At 49.7% G+C, this 21,493-nt stretch overlaps 8 protein-coding genes across 8 annotated transcripts; 4 read left to right on the top strand and 4 right to left on the bottom strand.

Annotated features, from left to right (window-relative positions):
- Positions 1 to 613: 613 nt before the first annotated feature.
- Positions 614 to 2,923, bottom strand: FMAN_11559 (uncharacterized protein; the record flags this gene model as incomplete). Its single annotated transcript, XM_041834389.1, has 1 exon — positions 614 to 2,923. One exon carries the CDS (start codon positions 2,921 to 2,923, stop codon positions 614 to 616), a length of 2,310 nt encoding a protein of 769 aa, XP_041684658.1.
- A 1,856-nt stretch (positions 2,924 to 4,779) lies between these two features.
- On the bottom strand, positions 4,780 to 8,572 carry FMAN_11558 (putative YCS4-subunit of condensin protein complex; the record flags this gene model as incomplete). Its single annotated transcript, XM_041834388.1, has 4 exons — positions 4,780 to 4,950; positions 5,001 to 7,391; positions 7,438 to 7,703; positions 7,753 to 8,572. The coding sequence occupies 4 exons, from the start codon at positions 8,570 to 8,572 to the stop codon at positions 4,780 to 4,782; spliced, it is 3,648 nt and encodes a 1,215-aa protein (XP_041684657.1).
- A 554-nt stretch (positions 8,573 to 9,126) lies between these two features.
- On the top strand, positions 9,127 to 10,689 carry FMAN_11557 (putative CDC7-protein kinase; the record flags this gene model as incomplete). The annotated part of the gene is made up of 2 exons (XM_041834387.1): positions 9,127 to 9,511; positions 9,566 to 10,689. The coding sequence occupies 2 exons, from the start codon at positions 9,127 to 9,129 to the stop codon at positions 10,687 to 10,689; spliced, it is 1,509 nt and encodes a 502-aa protein (XP_041684656.1).
- Positions 10,690 to 11,104: 415 nt separating this feature from the next.
- Positions 11,105 to 11,809, bottom strand: FMAN_11556 (putative RPL28-60S large subunit ribosomal protein L27a.e; the record flags this gene model as incomplete). The annotated part of the gene is made up of 3 exons (XM_041834386.1): positions 11,105 to 11,413; positions 11,472 to 11,580; positions 11,778 to 11,809. 3 exons carry the CDS (start codon positions 11,807 to 11,809, stop codon positions 11,105 to 11,107), a joined length of 450 nt encoding a protein of 149 aa, XP_041684655.1.
- A 221-nt stretch (positions 11,810 to 12,030) lies between these two features.
- On the top strand, positions 12,031 to 14,912 carry FMAN_11555 (uncharacterized protein; the record flags this gene model as incomplete). Its single annotated transcript, XM_041834384.1, has 4 exons — positions 12,031 to 12,291; positions 12,386 to 12,835; positions 12,885 to 13,589; positions 13,638 to 14,912. The coding sequence occupies 4 exons, from the start codon at positions 12,031 to 12,033 to the stop codon at positions 14,910 to 14,912; spliced, it is 2,691 nt and encodes an 896-aa protein (XP_041684654.1).
- Positions 14,913 to 15,663: 751 nt separating this feature from the next.
- On the top strand, positions 15,664 to 17,196 carry FMAN_11554 (uncharacterized protein; the record flags this gene model as incomplete). The annotated part of the gene is made up of 2 exons (XM_041834383.1): positions 15,664 to 15,884; positions 15,933 to 17,196. The coding sequence occupies 2 exons, from the start codon at positions 15,664 to 15,666 to the stop codon at positions 17,194 to 17,196; spliced, it is 1,485 nt and encodes a 494-aa protein (XP_041684653.1).
- Positions 17,197 to 17,322: 126 nt separating this feature from the next.
- On the bottom strand, positions 17,323 to 19,154 carry FMAN_11553 (uncharacterized protein; the record flags this gene model as incomplete). Its single annotated transcript, XM_041834382.1, has 4 exons — positions 17,323 to 17,961; positions 18,015 to 18,066; positions 18,117 to 18,967; positions 19,020 to 19,154. 4 exons carry the CDS (start codon positions 19,152 to 19,154, stop codon positions 17,323 to 17,325), a joined length of 1,677 nt encoding a protein of 558 aa, XP_041684652.1.
- A 565-nt stretch (positions 19,155 to 19,719) lies between these two features.
- On the top strand, positions 19,720 to 21,446 carry FMAN_11552 (uncharacterized protein; the record flags this gene model as incomplete). The annotated part of the gene is made up of 3 exons (XM_041834381.1): positions 19,720 to 19,855; positions 19,924 to 21,107; positions 21,156 to 21,446. 3 exons carry the CDS (start codon positions 19,720 to 19,722, stop codon positions 21,444 to 21,446), a joined length of 1,611 nt encoding a protein of 536 aa, XP_041684651.1.
- Positions 21,447 to 21,493: the final 47 nt, after the last annotated feature.

Here is a 21,493-nt window from a genome sequence, read left to right as displayed (position 1 = left end):
CTTCAATCAAGGGACATCTCGTCCTTCTTATACGCATTTCACCTATCTCATCATAATTCCTCCGTGTGCAATTCTAATTACAAAGCGACACACTACACGTCATGACTTTGTCGTCTGGCGAGTGTCTTTCTAATTGAAGCGGCATGATAGATCCCCGATGTGAGACGGGTTTCTACAGTAGCTCTCACTAACCCGGTCAGGCTCAAACCACACCAAGATTTGTTAGTACGGGATAGTCAGCCATCCCTGTCTCTCTGTCAAAAATCGGCGACAAGATCTCCGGGTGGAGCGTAATCGATTCACAGTGACGAGCCTCAGCGGATCAGAGGACAAACATGGCACACAATAGCTCATATGTTTTACAAAACCACCCATCAAATTGGATTAGACACAACAACGTGCTTGTAAGACTTGATTGCCCTTGCCTCGGGGTATTACATAGCGTATTTACCAGTACAAATCTCGAACCAACCAACTCCCCTCCATCATGTACACGCTTCTATCTCCATTTTACTGATGTAAATGTAGGGTAAAAATTATCCTATTCCATATCGCGCCTGACTCCATTCCCGAGGTTTCAAGTCTTCAATTCGCCATTGATGCTTCTCATATCTCAGTCCGCCATAAGCTCTGCTAGTAACTCTCTCTCCAACTCATCCTCATCAAAATCTGCCCCATCATCAACATTCACCAGAGGCTCTTTGTCCCGATCCACCACATCTTCGTCGCCTGTTGGAACTGGTGTGGGTAGACTTCCATCTTCTGTGTCTTGGTCGTCGCCGTTGGGTGTTTGTATTGATCGGAGACCAGAGGCACCCCTATTCCGAGCCAGGCGTTGCTTCTTGGCCAGGACACTTTCGCCTAGATTTGAGCCGTCGTCGTCCGACTCATCGGCATCAGCCTTACGCTTGATGCCTTTCGAGTTCTGACCGTCCACGGATTCAACGTCTGATTCTGTGACCGTGGGGGCAATGCTCACGTCGCCGTCGTCGCCAACATCATCATCCAGGAATTCGGCCAGTTCATCTTCAGCTTCTCCCCAGTCAAAGTCCCTAAGCTCTTGTCCCGTCTGCGCATCTTCAGCTTCGTCGGCTTCCGAGGTAACTTCAGTAGTATCATCGCCTCCCTTCTCCCTATCAGCGTCCATGATCTCTAAAAAATAAGGTCGCTCGTCGAGTCGTCTCCATTGACTTAGGCAGTCGGTGAGCCAGTTTTGGTTGACAATTTTGATGCTGGGTATTTTCGCTGCTTGTTGTACCTTCTTGGTACGAGGACGTGATGAGGCAACGACAAGATGTGTGACTCGTTTCGATACTGTATCCAGGACCTGAGCACCATAACTCTGAGCCTGCATACCAATCTCCGACTCCTCCACTCTCACGCCCAGAGGAACAAGCCCTGATAGCACAATCACGAGACCAGACAAGACATTGGACTTGAGTTCGTCGAGAATGTCGCCGACATCCGGGACCATAGATAAGTCGACGCCATCATCAACGGATGCCCTTCGCTTTGACTTGCTATGTGCCGGTGGGTGTGTTCCCTCTTTCTCTCTCCTCTCCGCTCGTCGCCGGTCGTATGTCTCGTAAAAGGCTGTGTGTAAGTCTGTAAGGTGGTCTTGGAGAGCGATAAGCTCCTCGTCGTCGTCAACAAGAACGTTTCGGTGGTGGACAGGCGGTGATTCGCTATCATTCTCGCCAACATTCGTGTCTTGCTGATCGTCTTCCTTGTCTAGCTCTTCCTGCATATGGAGCAATGGTCGATCCTTGATTTGCTTCTCGAGTGTCTTCTCCTGTTCTTCTTCCTGGACCTTGAGACTGGCGGCATCGTCTCCGCCGCTCATTCGAGCGATCTCATCCATCGGTGAAGCTTTTGGTGCTATTTTCACGCCCTTTTCCACCGGCTTCGACTTAAGTATAGGTAGAATATCCGTTCGCTTAGGGAGAAAACTCGAGTTGATGTCGCCAATACCCTTGAAGAAATCGTAGGGCACCACCTTGATAAGATTCGGTCGGTTCATAGGCCACACGTCGGCTCGGTCGTCAATGATAACTACCATGTCTGTACTGACGGGGAACAGACGTTGTAAGCTCTTGGAAGTGATGCTACCATTCTCATCACGACTGATGACCCGGTTTCCAAAGAGCTTCTGTTCGGGGTCAACGATCTTGGCGATGTTGAGGGCGTAGGCGCGTGTGCCCATGGTGTAAACGTGCAACTCATACATCTTGGAAACCTCATCCAAGAATTCCATCAATCCAGGTCGAAGCTTGATATAGTATGTGCAGCCGCTGGTCAATCCGCGAGGGCCGTCATCATTGAGCTGGAAGTCCCTCACATCCTTCACAGCTTCGTAATTAGGATTCGTCGGATCGTTCTTCCACTCTCCGATCGTGGGTTCTATACAAGCATGAATAATAGTTTGATCAAGATCGACAACGAGACTCAGTTTCCGTTGTCTGAGGAGGCGCTTCTGGTTCTCGTGCTCGGCCTTTGTGGCGACGCTTTCGCTGACTCTCAAGACAGTCTGGTCATGGCTCATGTTGATCATAGCGCGATCTGTGTCGAGGTTATCACTCGCCCAGTTGATCTCGGTCATGTCAGCGCCGCACAAACTGCAAAGACCCTGCACCTGAACTTCATGACCGCACGCTTCTTCAACCATCAGACAGGGCGAGTCAGCCGCGATCTCTTGGCCTTCGCGGATGCGCCATTGTTTAAGCTTGCCTTCGGCGGGGCTGTCGAACTCGGTGTATGTGGTTTCATCGCTCCAAGTCTCTTCGTTAACCTTGCGCTTCCAGTGGAACTTGTACTCGAAAATGCTTTCTTGTTTCTTGATCGTATCGCCGGGTTTCTTGAGGAGTTTCGTAACGATGATAGGGTAATGTAGGCGCGAGCCTAGGGGGACGATCTTGTCGTGCATTTTGTGTATCGTTGGTAGGTAAAATGTGTGTAAGGGTTCTTGCGATGATATCGGTAGCCTCTGATCACGAAGATTAGCTCGCATTCATCGGAACTTGCCAGATAAAACTTGGTGAAAGGCTGGGTGGATAAAGTCGCTAGTGATTCTTAGTGACAAAGAAACGTACCTAGCGAGCTCCCCTTTCTTTAATCCTTCGCGGCGCAGGCGCACCAGTCAAGCCCATGGCCTCACCAGCAGATCGTCGCGAAAGTGAATCAGCGCGCCGCCGCAGTCGCACGTGCAAGTCGCAGTCGCAATCGCGTTAGTTCTTCTCAATGGACAATTCTTCGCAGGCTTGAACAGCGTGAATAATGGTCCTGGTAGAATTGGTTCGTGCTGATAACTTGAATGGCTTTGCTGGTGTCTTTTTTTGTCCTTGATGCTACGAAAGAAAGCTCGTACAAGGTGACGCACTAGGTTGGCACAGCTTGTAACGCGGACCAGCTTCTTCCTTGTACTGTTTTCAATGAGCGCGATCACGTGGCTGGCTGGGTAGGTGAGCACCTCAGCTTGGGTGGACGCTGAGAGACTCGGAGGCGCTGGAACGTTATCGCGGCGCCTACCGTAATGTAAATTGGTGGCGCAGTTGATTCTCCGCGATCGCGATCGTGGGTGGGAGTTGGAGTTGGAGTTGGTCCAAGCTCTGCGGTAACAAGTGCGACGTGATGTTGGACAAGTCAAGACAGCAGAAGCGTTTTTGTTTCACTATCTTTATCTTATCGACAAGAATAAGAAACAGAAACAAAAGAGCAGCTCAAGTCTAAGGTCGGAATAGAAATGTGGAGTAACACGAGAGTCGGGGAGAGATAAGATGTCAGAATTGGACGTCAAGACTGTTGTTGTTGTTGTAAAGTGACTGACTGATACTAGAACTTACGTTAGTTATATGTTCCATAACAATATTCATATCCATCAGCAGGGTCATAGAGAGAGCTTACCACGAATGAACCAATCAGGTTAGGAATAGATCACCAAGCTTCGTCCTATGATGGGCTCGATACAGTACAACTGCCGCTCAGAGAAACAAACCTAGGTGGGAAGACCCGCCCTTTTTGTACCTGGAGCTGGAGTGCTGACCCCCCGTCACATCATTCAATCATCAACGCAGCAAGCTCGAGTTATACTTTACAGCTCGAATCCCCACGAAAAAGGGGTAAAGCACAAAGGGCTCAATTAAGCTGCTGCATCCACTTGATTCAAAGCAATGACATTATCTCTTTGTCAAATTCCTCAACCACTTTGATCCTTTGTTGCTTGATCACGGATGCCATGACCGAGGCTATCACTTGGACAGCTTGTGTGGGGCTTGGCCTTAGCTTAGACTAGGTTGTCTCGCGACGCAGAAGTGGTCTCAGTTGGTGGCGTGTCAGTGACTACCCTAGATCAATTCGGGATGCGAAAATTCATCACCAGTTGAGCTCAGAATGGAACAATTGAGTCACATGCGCATTGCATACGTATACAAGGCCAACATTGTCGGCTTGTTAATATCTGAAGTATCACAAACTACCAGGGATGTTGCCTTTGAGCGTTGTCGAGCCTGTGACAAACATCGTGAAACGTAACAAGCATCATACAACTCATACAAAACAGATACCACCTCAGCTATCAGGTCTTCTCTCAACAAACCAATACAATAAAAGTGGAGGCAACACAAACTTCAATACCAAAATTCTTAAATAACACTGGTATCTATCGCGAAAACTCAAATCAACGCATCTCCACCCAACCTGGCCATCTATATGTTCGTCGTTACATTCCATTTCGTATCACTCATAGCATCATTTTAGCCAATCCCAAGATGCGACTCCAACAACTTAAGCAGAGGATTGAACGACTCGGTAGCCTTCAGACACCAGCTTTGTAATCTCTTCATTCTTATGTTGCAAAATGCCCAACGCATATGCAACATCGTTCCATTGTCGCTCTGTCTCACAACGGTTGAGTCGTGCGGCAAGCTTCTCGGCCAGCTGTTTGGCGTGTTTGTCCTGGTCAATGCGTTAGTTATTGCTTGTTCAACCATGAGTGCATCACATACCTTTTCAACAAAGCCAAGAAGGAACTTGACAATCCTGCGGAAGCTCTCCTCCTCCATATTCCCGCCAGCACTGAGCAGACTGAACATGTCGACAAAGTGGTTGTACACGGCATTGTCCTTGGTGCTAAGCTCGGTGAAGAACATTCTCGCCAAATCAGCGATCCTGCGATCTTCATCCTCCAAACATTTGGCCATCTCGCCGAGCTGACCCTTGACCTTGACCTGTCCAGCGAGGATCAGGAAGGTCAACGTCATAAGACACGTTCGCTTAACGGACGCATCGTCGTCAGCCAGTCTGCGGTAAAGGAAATCGGTGTTCTCATCAATGAGATGGTTGAAGCAGACTGCCATGTCACCCAGCGCGATGACGGCATTGCTTCGGACAGTGGCGTTGGGCGAACGCTCCATGATAGTGATGAGCAGCGGCAAGTTTGCTTCACAGTACTCGGCAGACACACACATGAGCTTAGCGAGACAGAGCGTCGCAGCGGCCTGGAGGCCCTTATCGGCGTATGTTGTGTTGTTGGCGCATATTTCTGATACCAGTGGGCCAAAGACGGCTAATAGAGAGTTGGGTCCGTATAGAAGCTCTCGCTCACGAATGTGTGCCATGGCTTCTGTAAAGTCGTCCTCTGTTGTGCCTCCGATCAGATCAAGCTCATCTGCATCTTCCTTGTCCTTGTCGTTTTTAGCGGGCGCTGCCTTCTCCTTCTCCTGCTTTCGGCGCTTGAAGTCGAGTTCACACAGCTCAAGATGAACAATTTGCTTGATGGCAACGTGGCCGACGATGAATAGAAGCTGAGACAGAGCGATGGCATTGTCGCGTTTCTTCTTCTCACCCTGGGTCGCAGTCTGGTCGGCAGTTGGCGCAATCTTTGTCTCATCTCGCGATGTAGGACGCGAGCTGGGTTGCGAGGATGGTGGGGTGCGGGACTGTCCAAACACCTGTCGTGCTTTTCGTCTGATGAGGTCTGAGCAGAGGGTATCGGGATGCTTAGAGATAGCGTAGATGGCGTTGATGGCCTGCTCTGCTACACCATACCACTCCTTGCTGTCTGAAGGAACCTCGGTGATGGCAGCCAATCTGACGGACACAGCGTGGTCGTTGGGCAACCGTGAGAACTTCACAGGAGAGTCCTTAGACTGTCGTCCAGATGGGTTAATACGCCTCAAAGCAATGCATGTAAACTTGGCCAACTGAAGGTCATTGTGTCCATGCAGACCAAGACCAGTCCTAAGCATGGTCTCCATCTCACCAACCACAATCTCGGGGTTTGCAGTTGCCAGCATTCCCAAAACAATGATGGCACCTCGGCGCTGAGTGCGGGAGATCTCCCGTTTCTGAACACCATAGACTTGCCAAAGCTTGTTGATAACAACCTCAGGGATCATGCCGCCCTTCATCATTGTCGCCAAGAGCTGCTCAAGCGACGTCAGCTCAGCGGGTGTCGCGCCAAAGGTCAAACTGATCATGTTGCGCGCAATGTAAATCGCCGAATCATTGGGACTGAACGAGTCAGGTGCCTCAAAGAAGAGTCGCCTGTAACACTCGATCAAGTGTGTCTGGACACCCTTTCCTTCATCGCTGTTGCCCTTGGTCCAGATGAGTCGAAGCATACGTCGAATACCGACCTTGTTCTGCTCAATATTGTAGGCGTCACCGACCTCAAAGAAGTCCATGGCCTCAATAACCTCGCTCTTGTTCCTTGACCCGAGAAGCTGGCAGATCGTGGTGGTGGCGTCGTGGATAACATCGATAAACTTTAGAGCCTCGTTGTAGTATCGCCGGGTGAGTGTCAGTTTTTCGATAGCTTCACTTGTGGCAGCTTCCTCCTGTGCCTTCTTGATAGCAGCAGCCTTCTCTTCTTCAGTCATCTGGGTGGGCTTCTGAGGAGAGCCAAGTTGTGTCGCCTCATCAAGAAGCTCATTGTCAACAGTCGTGTTCGCCTGATCGCCTCCAAACCCAGGGACACCAGGGGGAGGCTTGAGAGCATCCAACTCCTCCTGCACCATGTCCAAACGAGCCTGCCACTCCTTTCTTGACAGCTGGGCGCCGTGCATGACCGTGAAAGGATGTGTCTTGATAAGTGTGCCTAGAAGCTTAATTGCGTTACGTCGGACATTGCTGCTCTTGTCTTCCAGACTTCTACAGGCGAGTTCTGCAGCCTTTTGTCGCCGCTTGGGGAACTTTTGCGCAAGATCGCAAAGTCGCATGTACACTTGGAGAGTTCTGCACCGGCAGTAGGGGTTGATGTCGAGGAATCGCTCTTCCAGCACATCGAAAAAGGCGTTCAGTTGGGACTTGTGGTTCTCGCTGCGCTCATCTTGCTTGCTGAGGTAGCCAACCATGTTTCCACAGACCTCGATAAGAGCACATCGAAGAGTATATGACTGCTCTGGTTAGCTAACAGCCCATGGCATATCCATGAAAACCTACCTCGCTGTCCAATTGCTTCGCAAGCATGGTCATCTGCTTAATCACTAATCGTGGCGCCAACTCAGAAAGCTTGGCAATAAAGGAAGAAACAGACTTAGGTCCTCTAGTATCGTTGGAGTTGAATTCTTTGTTACTGATTTCGCGTAATACCTCGTCAGCGAGCTGAGGATAGTCGTAAGTTTCCGCTAGGATGTGTAGGAACTCGGCCATTGGTTCCGACAAGTGCTCGAAATATGTCAAGTTCTGGATGATGTTGATTTGCGCCGCTTTCAGTTGTCAGCATTTCACTTGATTCGGGCACTTCGAGGTACTTACCATATCCATGTCCATGATGCTTCACTGCAATACAAAGGACCTTGAAGCAGTGCATTCGGATGGTTGTTGTCTTGACCCGTTGCTCACTCTCCAAAACCATATAAACTGGTCGGGTAAGGAGACCAATGAATGTATCTCGTTCGCTTGTTGTGAGAAAGATCTTGGAGAGCTTGAGCTTGAGGACCTTGCACATAACTTCCAAGGCTCCCTGAAGCTGTGTAGCCGAATCCCAAGCTGCGTCCTTATCCTTTGCGGCCCCCTTCTTTCCCTTTCCGCGTCCTCTAGCGGCCGGCGCCGCTGACGACTTCTCAGCGGCCTTGGTCTCGACAGCAGCGATCGTCCATTGCAAAAGGAAACCGTATATCTCGAGTAGTTTCTTGTGGTGGGGTACCGAGTCTTGCTCGTCGGGGGAGTCGATATCGGAGTGAACAGAGTCGGCCTCTGCACTCAAGCCGCTCATAACAAGGTCGAAGATCTTGCTTAGGGCGTGGGTGGGAAGATGTGCTGTGTATCTGGGATTTTCTAGCTCAGAATGTTGTCCCACAGTCGGAGTATCAGGTGAATGATGGAGGGATATGGGGGCTAACTTGAGGAGGAATTGCAGCGAGTCCATGTGGGAGGCGCGCATGATGGCATCTGGATTATCGGCGACTGCGTCGACGATAGGGTTCAGGACAGAGTTAACGACAGGGAGTGTAAGGGCTTCGGGATCATTTTCGCAGTCGAAGAGAGCCCCATCAGCTTCAGGCGTTGAAATGCTGGCTGGGTCCGACATGTAGTGCTTCAAGGCATCGTTGAGGTCAAAGTCTATGGTATCCATGGCGGGCGATTCGACAGTGTCGTCGTCGCAAGTAGCGAGCGACAAGAGGGAAAGAAATGAAGCGGTAAGAACGGTAAAACCTAATGAAAGGGTATCACAAAATAATAGAGGACTAAGCGTGCCTTATGCGCCGAATGTATTGCGACCAGGTAATACCAGACCCGTTAAACCTGACCGTTTGGTGCTTGTTGACAATGCAAGCTTAGTACCGAGTCGGTGGAGGGGATTTAGATTTCGCTGAGGGGACGTGAGCCAACCCCTGGGCAACGATTGTTTTTGTTTTGTTCAACGCGACCACTCAGAACCCTTCCCCTCCATGTCCCGCTAAAAAGACAGCGCGTTGAGCCTATCAGACCCTTGCAACCATTCATCGAGGCTGGCTTTAATCTTTAAGCCCCTCCAACTTCGACTGCATTTGCAACCAGTGGATGCTCTGAAGGGCCAATAACAAAGTCTTGTTCTTTTGCTTAAGTTTGTTTCTACCTGCGAGAGTTCAAGGCGGCTGAAGTGAAGTTAATTTCTACTGGGTGCATTTTCTGTATTACAAAGCGATCATGAGCGCTGCGGTTCATCAGCATGTCGAAGAGCACTTCGATATCCATGAGGATTTGAGGACGGAGGATACGGAGATGATGGTGGAAGAGGAGCGCACTGAAGAAGCAGCTCCAATAGATGAAGACGAACGCGTTCAGTCATTCCAGCAGGCGCATCAACAACAGCACATTCAGCAATTGCAACACCAGCAACAGCAGCAACAGCACGCCCATCATCAACCGCAACAACCGCAAGAAGAGCCCCAGGAGGAGGAAGAGGAAGAAGAGGAGGAGGAGTCTGAAGATGAAGCCGTTGACCGAACCGTTCAAGCAGACATGGACAAGTTACAGAATGACTTTCCTGGTTTTCGCAATCGGTATCGGTTGATCAAACGCATCGGTGAAGGTACATTCCCATTTCTCCCATTTGCGTCCCATTGAGATTAACAAACGTTGCCAGGAACCTTCTCTACCGTCTACAAAGCCGAGGATATTATGTACGACCACTATGACAATAGCTGGGACTATGAAGACGATTCGTCAAAATGGACACCACCGCCCAAAGCAACCGACAGTCCTGTGTCTCACCGTCCCCGTCGCAAGGCGCGTTACGTTGCTATCAAGAAGATCTACGTCACCTCAAGCCCCTCGCGGATTCTCAACGAGCTTGAACTACTCCACGATCTGCGTCAATGTCCCTCCGTCTGTCCTCTCATCACCGCATTCCGCGAAACCGACCAGGTCGTAGCTATCCTGCCTTACTTTCGACACGGAGACTTCCGCACGTACTTTCGCGACTTGACTATTGCAGAGATCTCTGTCTACCTTAGAGAACTCTTCACTGCCCTGAAAAGTGTTCATGATCACAAGATTCTCCACCGCGACATCAAGCCTACCAATTTCCTGTACGACCCAAGTACACAGCGCGGTGTCTTGGTCGATTTTGGTCTTGCCGAGAGGGAAGGGTCTGATGCCAAGCCTTGTCTTTGTCACGAGTCCCGAGAAGTCCGAAAGCATCGCCAAACAAACTCAGTCTGGGCGCAGAATGCTGCGACTCCTCAGGCAGGATATCCCAAATCCGACACACGATCATCCCGACGTGCCAATCGCGCTGGGACAAGAGGGTTCCGTGCTCCCGAGGTTCTCTTCAAGTGCACGGAGCAGACTACATCCATCGATATCTGGTCTGCCGGCGTTATCCTACTTACCATTCTATCTAAGCGCTTTCCATTTTTCAATTCGGCCGACGACGTTGAAGCAATGATTGAGATAGCGACTATCTTTGGTACTAAACGCATGAAGGCTGCAGGTTTACTGCATGGATGTGTCTTCGAGACCAGCATTCCCACCGTCGGTCAAGGAGGCTTCTCGATGGAAAAGATCATCATGTGGAGCACATGCAGAGGCGAGGAAAAACCTCTGACAGGAGAAGAAAAGTTGGCTATCAACTTTCTCGAATGGTGTATGGAGCTGGATCCTGGCAAGCGAATAACGGCTGCGGAAGCATTGAACCACGACTTTCTTCTCTTAGGCGACATTGAAGCCGAGAGGCAAGAGAACGAGCAAGCAACGGCGGGGCATTAAAACAATTCTGTATCACTAATGTTGTCATAGAAGCATGGAAAGGCGTTGATTTGAGTATGGTGTTATGGAAGTGGTTGGCTAGATATCTGGTACATAGCCTAACATGATTGATACCCAGTGTTGCAAACGTCTCACGGGGAACAGATACAAGGACACCAATGGCACGATCACAGTGTATTAAAAAGTTTTGTCATTCATATTCATGGGCGAAAATCGATTTTTATTTCGTTAACTCCTTGCAAGAGTCCCTGATGCAATGCCCGAAGCCGACCGACCTAGGTCCCTGCTCACAGGAGACCTGTCATCCATTGCCCGTTGTTCACGGGTTGGAGATTCTTTTTTCCTTTTGCGAAAATTCCCATACAAGCCCAACCGACTCCTAAGCAAGCACAACATTTAGAGAACAGTTGCTTGCTTAAGCGACAAGCTCAACGACTCCACCGGCCTGCTTGATCTTCTGCTCAGCAAGGCGGCTGACCCAGCGGGCGCGGACGACGAGAGGGATCTCGGGGAGACGGCCCTTGCCGAGAACCTTGGAGTAGCCGAGGGGGAGGAGGTCGAGGACGGGGACGGTATCCTTCTTCTCGCCGGAGACGTAGGCGTCACGGGTCTCCTGGGGGACGAGAGACCACAGCTTGTCGAGGTTGATGATGGGCTTCCAGAAGTGGTTGGGCTGCTTGTGGAAGTATCGCATACCAACCTTACCGAAGTAACCGGGATGGTACTGTCAGAGAGTTAGCCAAAACCTCGTCCAAGTCTTCGCTTCAATCGTGCTGTCGAACCTTGTCCATGTTGGTACGGTGGTGGTGCTGACCACCAGCAAGACCACGACCACCGGGGTGCTTGCGGTGCTTTCCGACACGTCCCTTACCGGCGGAAACGTGACCGCGGCTGAATAACAAGTCAGTCCATCTCAAGTTCGGTATAATATCGCTTTTGATCTCGTCGGGTTCGAGAGCAGCCGCCGACAAAGGGCGATTATTGTGAGCTCCAGCGGTCTATCTCTGAATTTCCCCAGGGAAAACAGAAACGGACGCGGTCTCTCTCAACGACCAACCTCGTCGACGGCGAGGGGGATGAGGACATACTGCTTGCGGGTCTTTGAAGTACGGGTAGGCATGGTGACGGCTGTGGTTGTCGACTTGTCCGAATGTTCACAGTCGAAACTTCGAAATGGAGGGTGATATCCTGTAAAGCTAGCAAGAGCCGAAAATCCAGACGAGGGCAGAGCAACCCTAAGAAAATTGCTGTGGGAAAGCGGGGCCGACTTGCGGTCTTTCCAATTTTAGTGTCAGGTGATTTCGCGGATTGACCGTGGTGAGTCTCGGTGAAGACCCACCAATGATGGGCTCAAGGGTAACTGATGCCTTTGAGACGCGACTGAAGCGCGGCGACTCTGGTACTCAATTCATTGAGAACTGGTGTTATTTGATCAAGATGGCGCAAACCGAAGTGGAAAAGGTCACGCATGATCTTGAAAAGCTGGACTTTCATCATCCGTATACACCTTATGATGTTCAAGAGCAGTTTATGAAGGCTGTTTACGATGTTTTGGAGACTGGTAACGGGCAAGTTGGTATTTTAGAGAGCCCAACTGGTACAGTAAGTGTTTGAGAAGGCCAAGACAGATTCTTCGACGCTGTATTGATTGGCTTTGAGTCTCTAATATCCTATCAGAGATACTAACATTGAATAGGGGAAGTCACTTTCACTGATCTGCGCCTCACTAACATGGCTTCGCAACCACAAATCCAACCAATTCGAAGCATCAATCCAAGAATCAGCGGAAGCTTATAAGGATGAACCATCATGGCTCGTTGAGCAGCTTCTACGGCGCAAGCGCGAAGAGCTCGTCACGCGCTGGGAAGAGCGGGAGAAGCGTCTTGAGACCCTTCGTCTGAAAGAAAAGGCACAAGAAGAACGCGCCCGCAAGCGTCGCCGAGTTGAAGACTTCGTACCCAGTAGATCGCGCGTAGAAGATGAAGATGCCGAGTGGTTGCTTGATGATCCTGTTGATCGCGATGCTGGACCTCAGGATGCGCTGTCTGGCTTGAGTAGAGAGACGCGAGAAGTCCTTGCGAGTATCGGCTTGGGAGGGGCGAAGAAGCCTGAGGAGGAAGATGATCTTTTGGAGGAGGAAATCAAGGTGCGAAAATCTTCGATGAACCGTAAAGTACGAGTAGTAACGTCTATAGATCTATTACACGTCAAGAACACATTCTCAACTTTCGCAATTCATCACCGAACTTCGTCGCCCCTCATTTCCACCTTCACTGCCAACGTCGCTCGCCAAGGGCGAAGAGGCGAAGACAGAAGCAGTGAAGCTTCTACCATTATCCTCTCGACAGAGATTATGCATCAATCCCGCTGTCTCACGCCTGGGGTCCGTCCAGGCTATAAACGACAGGTGCTCAGAACTCCAACAGCCAAAGTCAGGACAAAAATGTCCCTTCGTCCTCAAAGAAGATCTGCTTTCTCAGACACACCAATTCCGTGACTCAGCTTTAGCCACACTGCCAGATATTGAGGACCTTCACCAACTTGGCAAATCACTTTCTGTCTGTCCATATTACGCATCGCGAACGGCCTTGCCAGGCGCCGAGATTATCACACTTCCGTACCCTTTATTGTTACAGAAAAGTGCCAGAGATGCGCTTGGCGTCAAGCTGGAGGGTAGTGTTGTCATTATCGACGAGGCGCATAATATCATGGATGCGGTGGCAAATGTGCATGCGGCTGAGATTAAGCTGAGCGATCTGCGAAGAGGACGAGCCATGTTGGGTGTTTACGTGAAGAAGTTTGGCAAGAAGCTCAAGGGCGTCAACCGAGTCAATGTTGGGAGAGTGGGAAGAGTCATTGATGGCCTTAGCGAGTGGATGGACAGCGCACTCAAGTTCAAGGTCAGTCTACGTCCATTACAGGTGAAGTAACAACTAATATTTTCACAGCAAGAGCATGGTATCGTGGATCCCAACGACTTAACCCGACCAAAAGGTATTGATCAGATCAACATGTTTGAGCTCATTCAGTACATCCAAGAGTCAAAGCTCGCCTTCAAGATCGAAAGTTACATATCGCATGTCGAAAGTGAGGATGCAAACTCTAAAACACCAAGACCAAGTTCACCAGTCCTTCACGCCCTAGTATCCTTCCTCATCGCCTTCACAAATCTCAGCTCTGAAGGTCGAATATTCTATCAAAAGATCAAGGGTCCAACCCCTGACATACAGCTTTCTTATTTGCTCTTATCGCCAACCTACGCATTCTCATCTATCGCGTCGAGTGCGAGAGCAGTTGTGCTTGCAGGAGGTACGATGTCTCCATTTGATGACTACAAAGACCACCTGTTCCCGTCACTGGAACCAGAAAAAATCACCACTCTTAGCTGTGGACATGTCATTCCGCCCGAGAACCTCTGCGTTTGGACGCTGACCTCGTCAAGACCTGGGGCACCACCATTTGAGTTCAGCTTCCAGAAGCGAGGCGACACAGAAATGATAACGCAGCTGGGCCTTGCCATTCTGAACCTCTGCTCCTTAGTCCCGGATGGTGTCGTTATATTCTTCCCCAGCTATGGATATCTTGATGAAGTGGTAGCTGCCTGGCAAAAGAATCAAGGAAACGCACAGCCAATCTGGGATCGATTGGCAGCACGAAAAGCACTCTTCAAAGAGTCAAGAGGCGCGGCAAGCGACGAAGTCCTCCAAGAATATTCCGACGCCATCCTCGGCGAGCAGAGCAACGGAAAAGGTGCTCTTCTTCTCAGCGTCGTAGGAGGTAAAATGTCAGAAGGCATCAACTTCTCCGACCGTCTCGGTCGATGCGTCATAGTAATCGGATTGCCCTATCCCAACATCGCATCGCCAGATTGGAAAGCAAAAATCGAGTACATCGAGACAACAACACAGAACAATCTTACGGCACAAGGCGTAGCGAAAGAAGAGGCTACAAGTAGAGGCAAACAGACAGCCAGAGACTTTTACGAAAACGCTTGTATGCGGGCTGTCAATCAGAGTATCGGCCGTGCAATCCGGCACCGGGGGGATTATGCGGCGATAGTTCTTGTGGATCGACGATATGGCACGGAGCGAATCCGGGGCAAACTACCGGGGTGGATCAGAGGGGGGTTAGTCAAGGACAGTCACGAGAAGGGTCTCGGAGGTCTGATGGGCGCTGTCGGAGGGTTCTTCCGAGGAAAGAAAAGCGAAAGCCAGAACCAGTAAAAGCGATAGTGATAGGGCTGGGTCTTGGTTACTTCCAAGTCTGGGCATAAACGAAAGATTTCGGATCACGAGACAGATTCGAGCTTGTACAAAGATGGGAGCTTGTTTGTGGGTGGAGGTCGAGACCCTTCTTGGCGCGAGGATGGAAAAGGCGAATGGAGGAGAAGAGGCAGATTAGGCTTTTCCGCCACAGAGACCGTGCTTTTGATGGAAGATCGATGGACGGCGTGTTAGAAGGATGCAGAACATGCGTCGAACATTCGATATCTGGTCGTGACAGGGTTCATATCAAAAACACCGAGACAATGTCATAGTAATTGCCTCACCTACAAAGGCTACACCCAAGACACATTAATTACAATAAGAAAACACGTACAGAATAAAGACATTATCTGTGAAGGGTAGATACGGCAACATCAGGCATTTCCTGTCAAACACGCCTTAACTACACGCCTTATTAACTAAGTTGCCCGCGGTAAAAGCTCCATGCGGCGACCTTTATCCCGCAGAATCGCGTTAGCAGTCACACTAACACCGACTGCCATTGGCGAATGAATGAATTCTCGTTGGTTGATAAAAAATACTAGCGACATCTCAGAAAAAAAAAAGGCGGAACCGGGTCCGGGACCGGGGTGACCGATTTACTTGCCTGTTGACTCTTATAAGACTCATTCTCCTCATTCTATAGTTCTCAAGATATTGTACAAACCAGGGTTATCCTATTTTCTTGTTTCTTTTTTGGAGCTTTACCATGGCGGCAAAAACAGAACAAGCTCCAGAGAGGAGCATGCCTCCCGATGATGATCACAGCGATGTCGAGAGTCTCAAGGCGGCGGCTCTTTTCCACAAAGCTTTGCGCATGGGAAGAGTTGAGGAGAAGGGTATTCAGCCCATTCCCCTTGAAGAGCGCACCGTGACACGCTTTTACAACATTTTCACGGTCTGGGCGTCTATCAACTCTAATATCCTTGGGTAAGTTAATTTCTAAACCTTTTTATGAGCGTATACTAACAAGTGTAGTATCACTTTTGGCATGCTGGGACCACTTGTGTATGGCCTGAGCTTGAGGGACTCTGCGCTCATCATCCTCTTCTTCTGCCTCTTCTCAACTATCGGACCTGCTTATCTTGCTACGTTTGGTCCCAAAACGGGAATGAGACAGATGATTCAGGCGAGATATAGTTTTGGTCGATATCTCGTCTCTATTCCTGTTCTTCTCAACCTTGCCACTCTGACTGGTTTCATGGTCATCATCTTTGTCGTCGGTGGACAGTGTCTCTCCGCTGTATCAAGCGGCCACTTGAGCCCTGATGTCGGCATTGTCATTATTGGCATTTTGTCGCTGTTTATTTCGTTCTGTGGATTTAAGGTTCTGCATTACTACGAGACTTATGCTTTCATCCCCGCCATCATCGCCATCACCATTGCGACAGGATGTGGTGGCTCTGAGCTTTCCAAGCAGGCCCCCCCTGCGGCACCAGCGACTGCAGCAGCTGTTCTCAGCTTCGGAATGATTGTTGCGAGTTACATGATCCCTTGGGCAGCCATTGCAAGCGATCTTACGACATATTTCGATCCCAAGGTCCCCTCGTGGCGGGTCTTTGCGTACAGTTACCTCGGCCTCGTCACACCCACCATTCTCCTCATGGTTCTTGGAGCTGCCATCGCTGGGGCTCTCCCAAATGTTCCCGAGTGGTCAGAAGCATATGGTGAAACCGCAGTGGGAGGCGTTCTCGCAGCGATGCTTTCTAGCGCCGGTGGCTTTGGAAAGTTTGTGGTTGTTATTCTCTCGCTCACTCTGTTGGGTAACACTGGCGGTACAATGTACGCCATTACACTCAACTTCCAGACTCTTATTCCTGGCTTGATCAAGATTCCCCGCTACGCCTTCGCCATTGTCGTTACCGTCATCGTCATCCCCACAGCTATACGAGCTCAGCGCGATTTTTTCGTCAACCTTGAGAACTTTGTCGCTCTTATCGGTTACTGGTCTGCATCTTTCATCGGAATTGTTTCAGTTGAGCATCTTGTCTTCCGAAAGGGCCGCTGGGAAGCCTACGACCATGCTATCTGGAACGTTGCGTCTGAACTACCCCTTGGTATTGCGGCTATCGCTGCGGGCACCATTTGCTACGCACTTGTTGTGCCCTGCATGGCGCAGGCTTGGTGGACTGGTCCAATTGCAAAGACTACTGGTGATATTGGCTTTGAGATCGCGTTTGTCATGAGTTCCTTGTTCTACATCCCCTTCCGATGGTTGGAAAAGCGCATGTCGGGGAGGTAATTATAATGACAAATACGGCCTCAACGCCGGATCGAAGATAATGAGATGTACTCACAAATAGACGGATTAGAGAAAATATTAGCATAATTGGCATTGACTGATTGAAACATACTTATATGCTGAAGACTAAAGCCCCCTTTGACGGCCATTCTCCTTTTGCGTTACAGTCATCATCATCCCATCCCTCGGCCTCCCGTCCAAACCAAGCTGCTGAAACGCCATGTCCCCAAATACAAGATCAAAATTGGTGTGCTTCGTCATGGGCTCCCTGTTGGGCTTCAGTTCCGCACATTGAAACGTATACTTACTCATAGTCATGACCATGACAATCTTGAGTGTGTTCATTCCCATATTCTGGCCAGGGCACGTTCTCCCATCCCCGCCAAATACTCTGAAGTAATCGCTGGGGATAGTCTTGTCTTGGTCTAACCATCGTTCTGGCCGAAAGGCTGCAGGGTCCGGGTAGATGTGTGCGTCGTAGTGGATGGTGTGTGCACTGACTGTCACGATGAGGCCATTGGCAATAGGAAGGCGGCGGCCATCATGTGTGGTGACTGTTGTACCGGGAGGTGCTTGCTTTAGATCGGACCCGAGGGGGTAGAGTCTTAAAGCTTCTTTGACAACCGCTTCTGTGTAAGGGAGTTTCCGAAGCATGTTTGGGTTGGCAAGAAGAGTGACTTGAGGAGGGGTTCCAAGTTGTTCAATGTGTTCTTGGTGCAACTTTTTGACGACATCAGGGGCTTTTGATAGAAGCATAAATAGAAACTAATGTAATATAGTTAGACAAGTATGTTCTTAGAGAAGGAGGGCCGACCTACGCAGAGAGTGTTCGTCGATGTGCTGTGACCTCCTAACAGCATCGTTCTCAGACTACGGTAGAAGTTAGCTGGTACCAGCCGATGTTGAGCAGCAAAACTTACTTGCTAAAGAGCATCTCTTCTTCCGAATTAGAAATTTCTGAATGGCCATACACACCCCGCTTCTTTTCCTCCAGCACAGCTTCCGCATGTTCACGAACCAGAAGATCCATGATGCTTCTCGGGTTCTGTCTTGATGGAACGACTCCTTCCTGAACAATCCGCTCAACACACTTATTGACCTTTCTCCTTAGAGAGCTGTGAAGCCGGCTCACGATTCGGTGTCTCTTCCATCGTCGTGGGATCTGTACCATTGGGTTATAAGCAATGAGGGGATCTGTCTCTCCTTGAGCAAGATTCACAAGGTCTCTCAAATCCTTCAAAATTTGACTTTCCACTGTTTGAGAATGCTGAGGCTCTCCAAACGTGGCTGTCGAGACTATGTCGTATACTGGTTTGGCGACGAGCTCCTCCATGGAGAAGATGTCTCCTCCCGCAGCTAATTCGTCCAGCTTCTCTTGGAATAACAAACATTCGTCGACCATGATATTCGTCATCCCTAGGACATGGCTCATCGAGAAGGCCGGACTAACAGCTGTGGCCATCTTCCTCCATAGCGCGCCGTTGGTTGCTGCCATCGTCCCCTCGCCAAACATCGGCTTCATGAATAGCGCAGTAAGAGGATGTATAGGGAGTGGCTTCGGGAGGGATGAGTTGTCCATGAGTTTAGGGTCAATAATCACGACCATTCCAGGGGCTATAGGCCAGAGATCGAGATAGAATATTTCTTTGAGGTCGTATAAGCGGACCAGTTCGGTGTAGAAGAGCTGCGGGTGAGTGTTTGGGGGCATTAATGCTGCAACTTGACCAAAGACTTTGATATGGCCGAACAGCCAGCTATGGGGAGGCCCTGGCTATAGGCGATTAGTTTATTTTAGCGAACTAGTGAATGGCGAGGCGAGGTACCAAATCCCGATAAAATCGGCGGTGGTCGTAGCCACGGTATAATATCACGATGAGGAGACAGGCTGCCAACGTGGTACCTAGAAATGGGCCTCGCATTTGCAAAGAAAGCTCGATTATGGTGTTGATTGCATCCATTTTGACTAAGTCAAGAAGAGAAAAGAAGCCTGCATGAGATAAACAGCCTCATCTTGAAGGTCGCATTATCTGTCACGGATACTTTTATATATATATCCAAATGGCTTGGCCGAGATTGAGTTACACGATCATGGATAGATTCGGGTTCCGGTGCCCGTCAGCCCTAGAAGCTGAGCGCAATTGATCTACTTGGACATGGCTTTTATAGAAAAGGCACAATATGCAGTGCAACGGCGGAACTGTCTCATGGTGTTGAACCAGTGGTCAAGCCGTAAGTGAAGATAATGAATACATTGTTGGCTGAGACATGACACAAGAATTCCATGCACAAAATCTCAGACATGGTTCAGCTATTGACATGTGCGAGATCACCAGGGTTTCAATGGCTACGATGAATCAATCCGATACAATTTTTTCCGATCTTCATATCATATTCATCGGTACAAGGCTCTTGAGATCTAATTGGCGTAGCCATGGTATTACGCACTAATCCCCCCATGACATCGTCCTCTGCCTCAGATTCCCTGCCAAGGCTTTTCACCTTCACTTCATCAAGGCGCCCAAAATGTCTGGAAACCTATGGTCGATCCCTCTCCAAACCACAAACTTCAACATAGTCGTCGCCTTTCTCGGCGGCTTCATATCAGTCTTCGGCCTCGTATCTTACCTCCTCAAAGAAAACTACTATCTCTCGGAAGCCCGTACGTCACCAGCAAACACCCTTGCATAAATTTGTCTTGGCATTTCTAAAGTGCATTTCCTTTTACAGTTATCTCTCTCTTGGCAGGCGTTGCATTTGGTCCTCATGGAGCAAACTTCATTCGTCCAAAGGACTACGCTGAGTGTGCCGAGTTTCCTGAGTCGTGCGATTTTGACCTCAATGCTATAACGCTCAACTTTAGCCGCCTGGTTCTCGGTGTGCAGCTTGTCCTTGCAGGCGTGCAGTTGCCGAGTAAATACCTCGTGAGAGAATGGAAGTCACTTAGTTTGCTGCTTGGGCCTGGTATGACTTGTATGTGGCTTGCCACGAGTCTGCTTGTATGGGCGCTTGCAGGCCAGCCGCCGTTTTTACATGCCCTTGCTATTGGAGCCTGTGTCACACCCACAGATCCTGTGCTCAGTGCAGTTATTGTCAAGGGAAAGTTTGCGGATCATAACATTCCACAGGATCTTCAGTATCTCATCACTGCTGAGTCAGGTGCCAACGATGGACTGGGTTATCCGTTTCTCTTCTTGGCGCTCTATCTCATCAAGCTCACAGGTGCTGGCGCCACATCTGGTGGAGCAGCTGATGCTATGGGGCTGTGGTTCGGTATGACCTGGGGTTATACCATCCTTCTCAGTGTAATCTATGGTGCTGTGGTGGGATGGGTCGGAAAAGAGCTGCTTCACTTTGCTGAAAAGCATAACTACGTTGATCGCGAAAGCTTCCTCGTCTTCGCCATCGCCCTAGCACTCTTCGTCCTGGGAACATGCGGTATGGTTGGCACAGACGATGTCCTGGCATGCTTCATCGCCGGTAACACATTCACATGGGACGACTGGTTCCGTCTCGAGACGAAAGACGACTCTCTCCAACCTACAATCGACATGCTCCTCAATGTCACCATATTTCTCTGGTACGGAGCCTATATCCCCTGGAGAGACTTCCACGACAACTCTGTTATTCCTCTGTGGCAGCTTGTCGTTCTGGGGATTTGTGTTCTAGTTCTGAGGCGACTCCCGTGGGTGTTTGGCATGCACAAGTGGATTCATCAGATCGAGGAGGTCAAGCAGGCTATCTTCGTAGGCTTCTTTGGACCGATTGGTGTCTCGGCAGTGTTTTATCTCTTTATCAGCCTGGAGTTCATCGAGAAACATCTTAGTGATGAGGATGGCCGTCCGAGGAGCGATGTCAAGAATCTTGGGGACCAGACACGGATTATCGTCTGGTTCCTTACAGTTTGCAGTATTGTAGGTACTCCCTTATTCAGCAACCGCTCTTATGCTGACAGAAAACAGATCGTTCATGGCTTGAGTATCCCAGTAGGAAAATTGGGCTTCCACGCACCCAGGACATTGAGCCGGGTGGTCAGCGAAAGTCTGAGCGATGCTCCAGCTGGTGGACGCCGACGAAACATCCCCTTCATTGGAAGGTATTTCTTTGGGCCAGATAAAAAAGATGCACGTCCGCCAACTGGTCCAATTGTCATTACTGGTGCTCAAAGAATGCGCTCAGAGCTGCCGGTCCATGCTGGGGACGAGACACCTCCAATTAGACGAGAGATACAGTTCGCCGATGAGGTGAGATAAGAGTCGCAAGTGAGTTACCATTATCTGGCATATAGATTCACATCGGC

This window comes from Fusarium mangiferae (genome assembly GCF_900044065.1).
Source record: "Fusarium mangiferae strain MRC7560 genome assembly, contig: FMAN_scaffold008, whole genome shotgun sequence".
NCBI lineage: Eukaryota > Fungi > Ascomycota > Sordariomycetes > Hypocreales > Nectriaceae > Fusarium > Fusarium mangiferae.
This window is presented reverse-complemented; position numbering and strand designations above follow the sequence as displayed.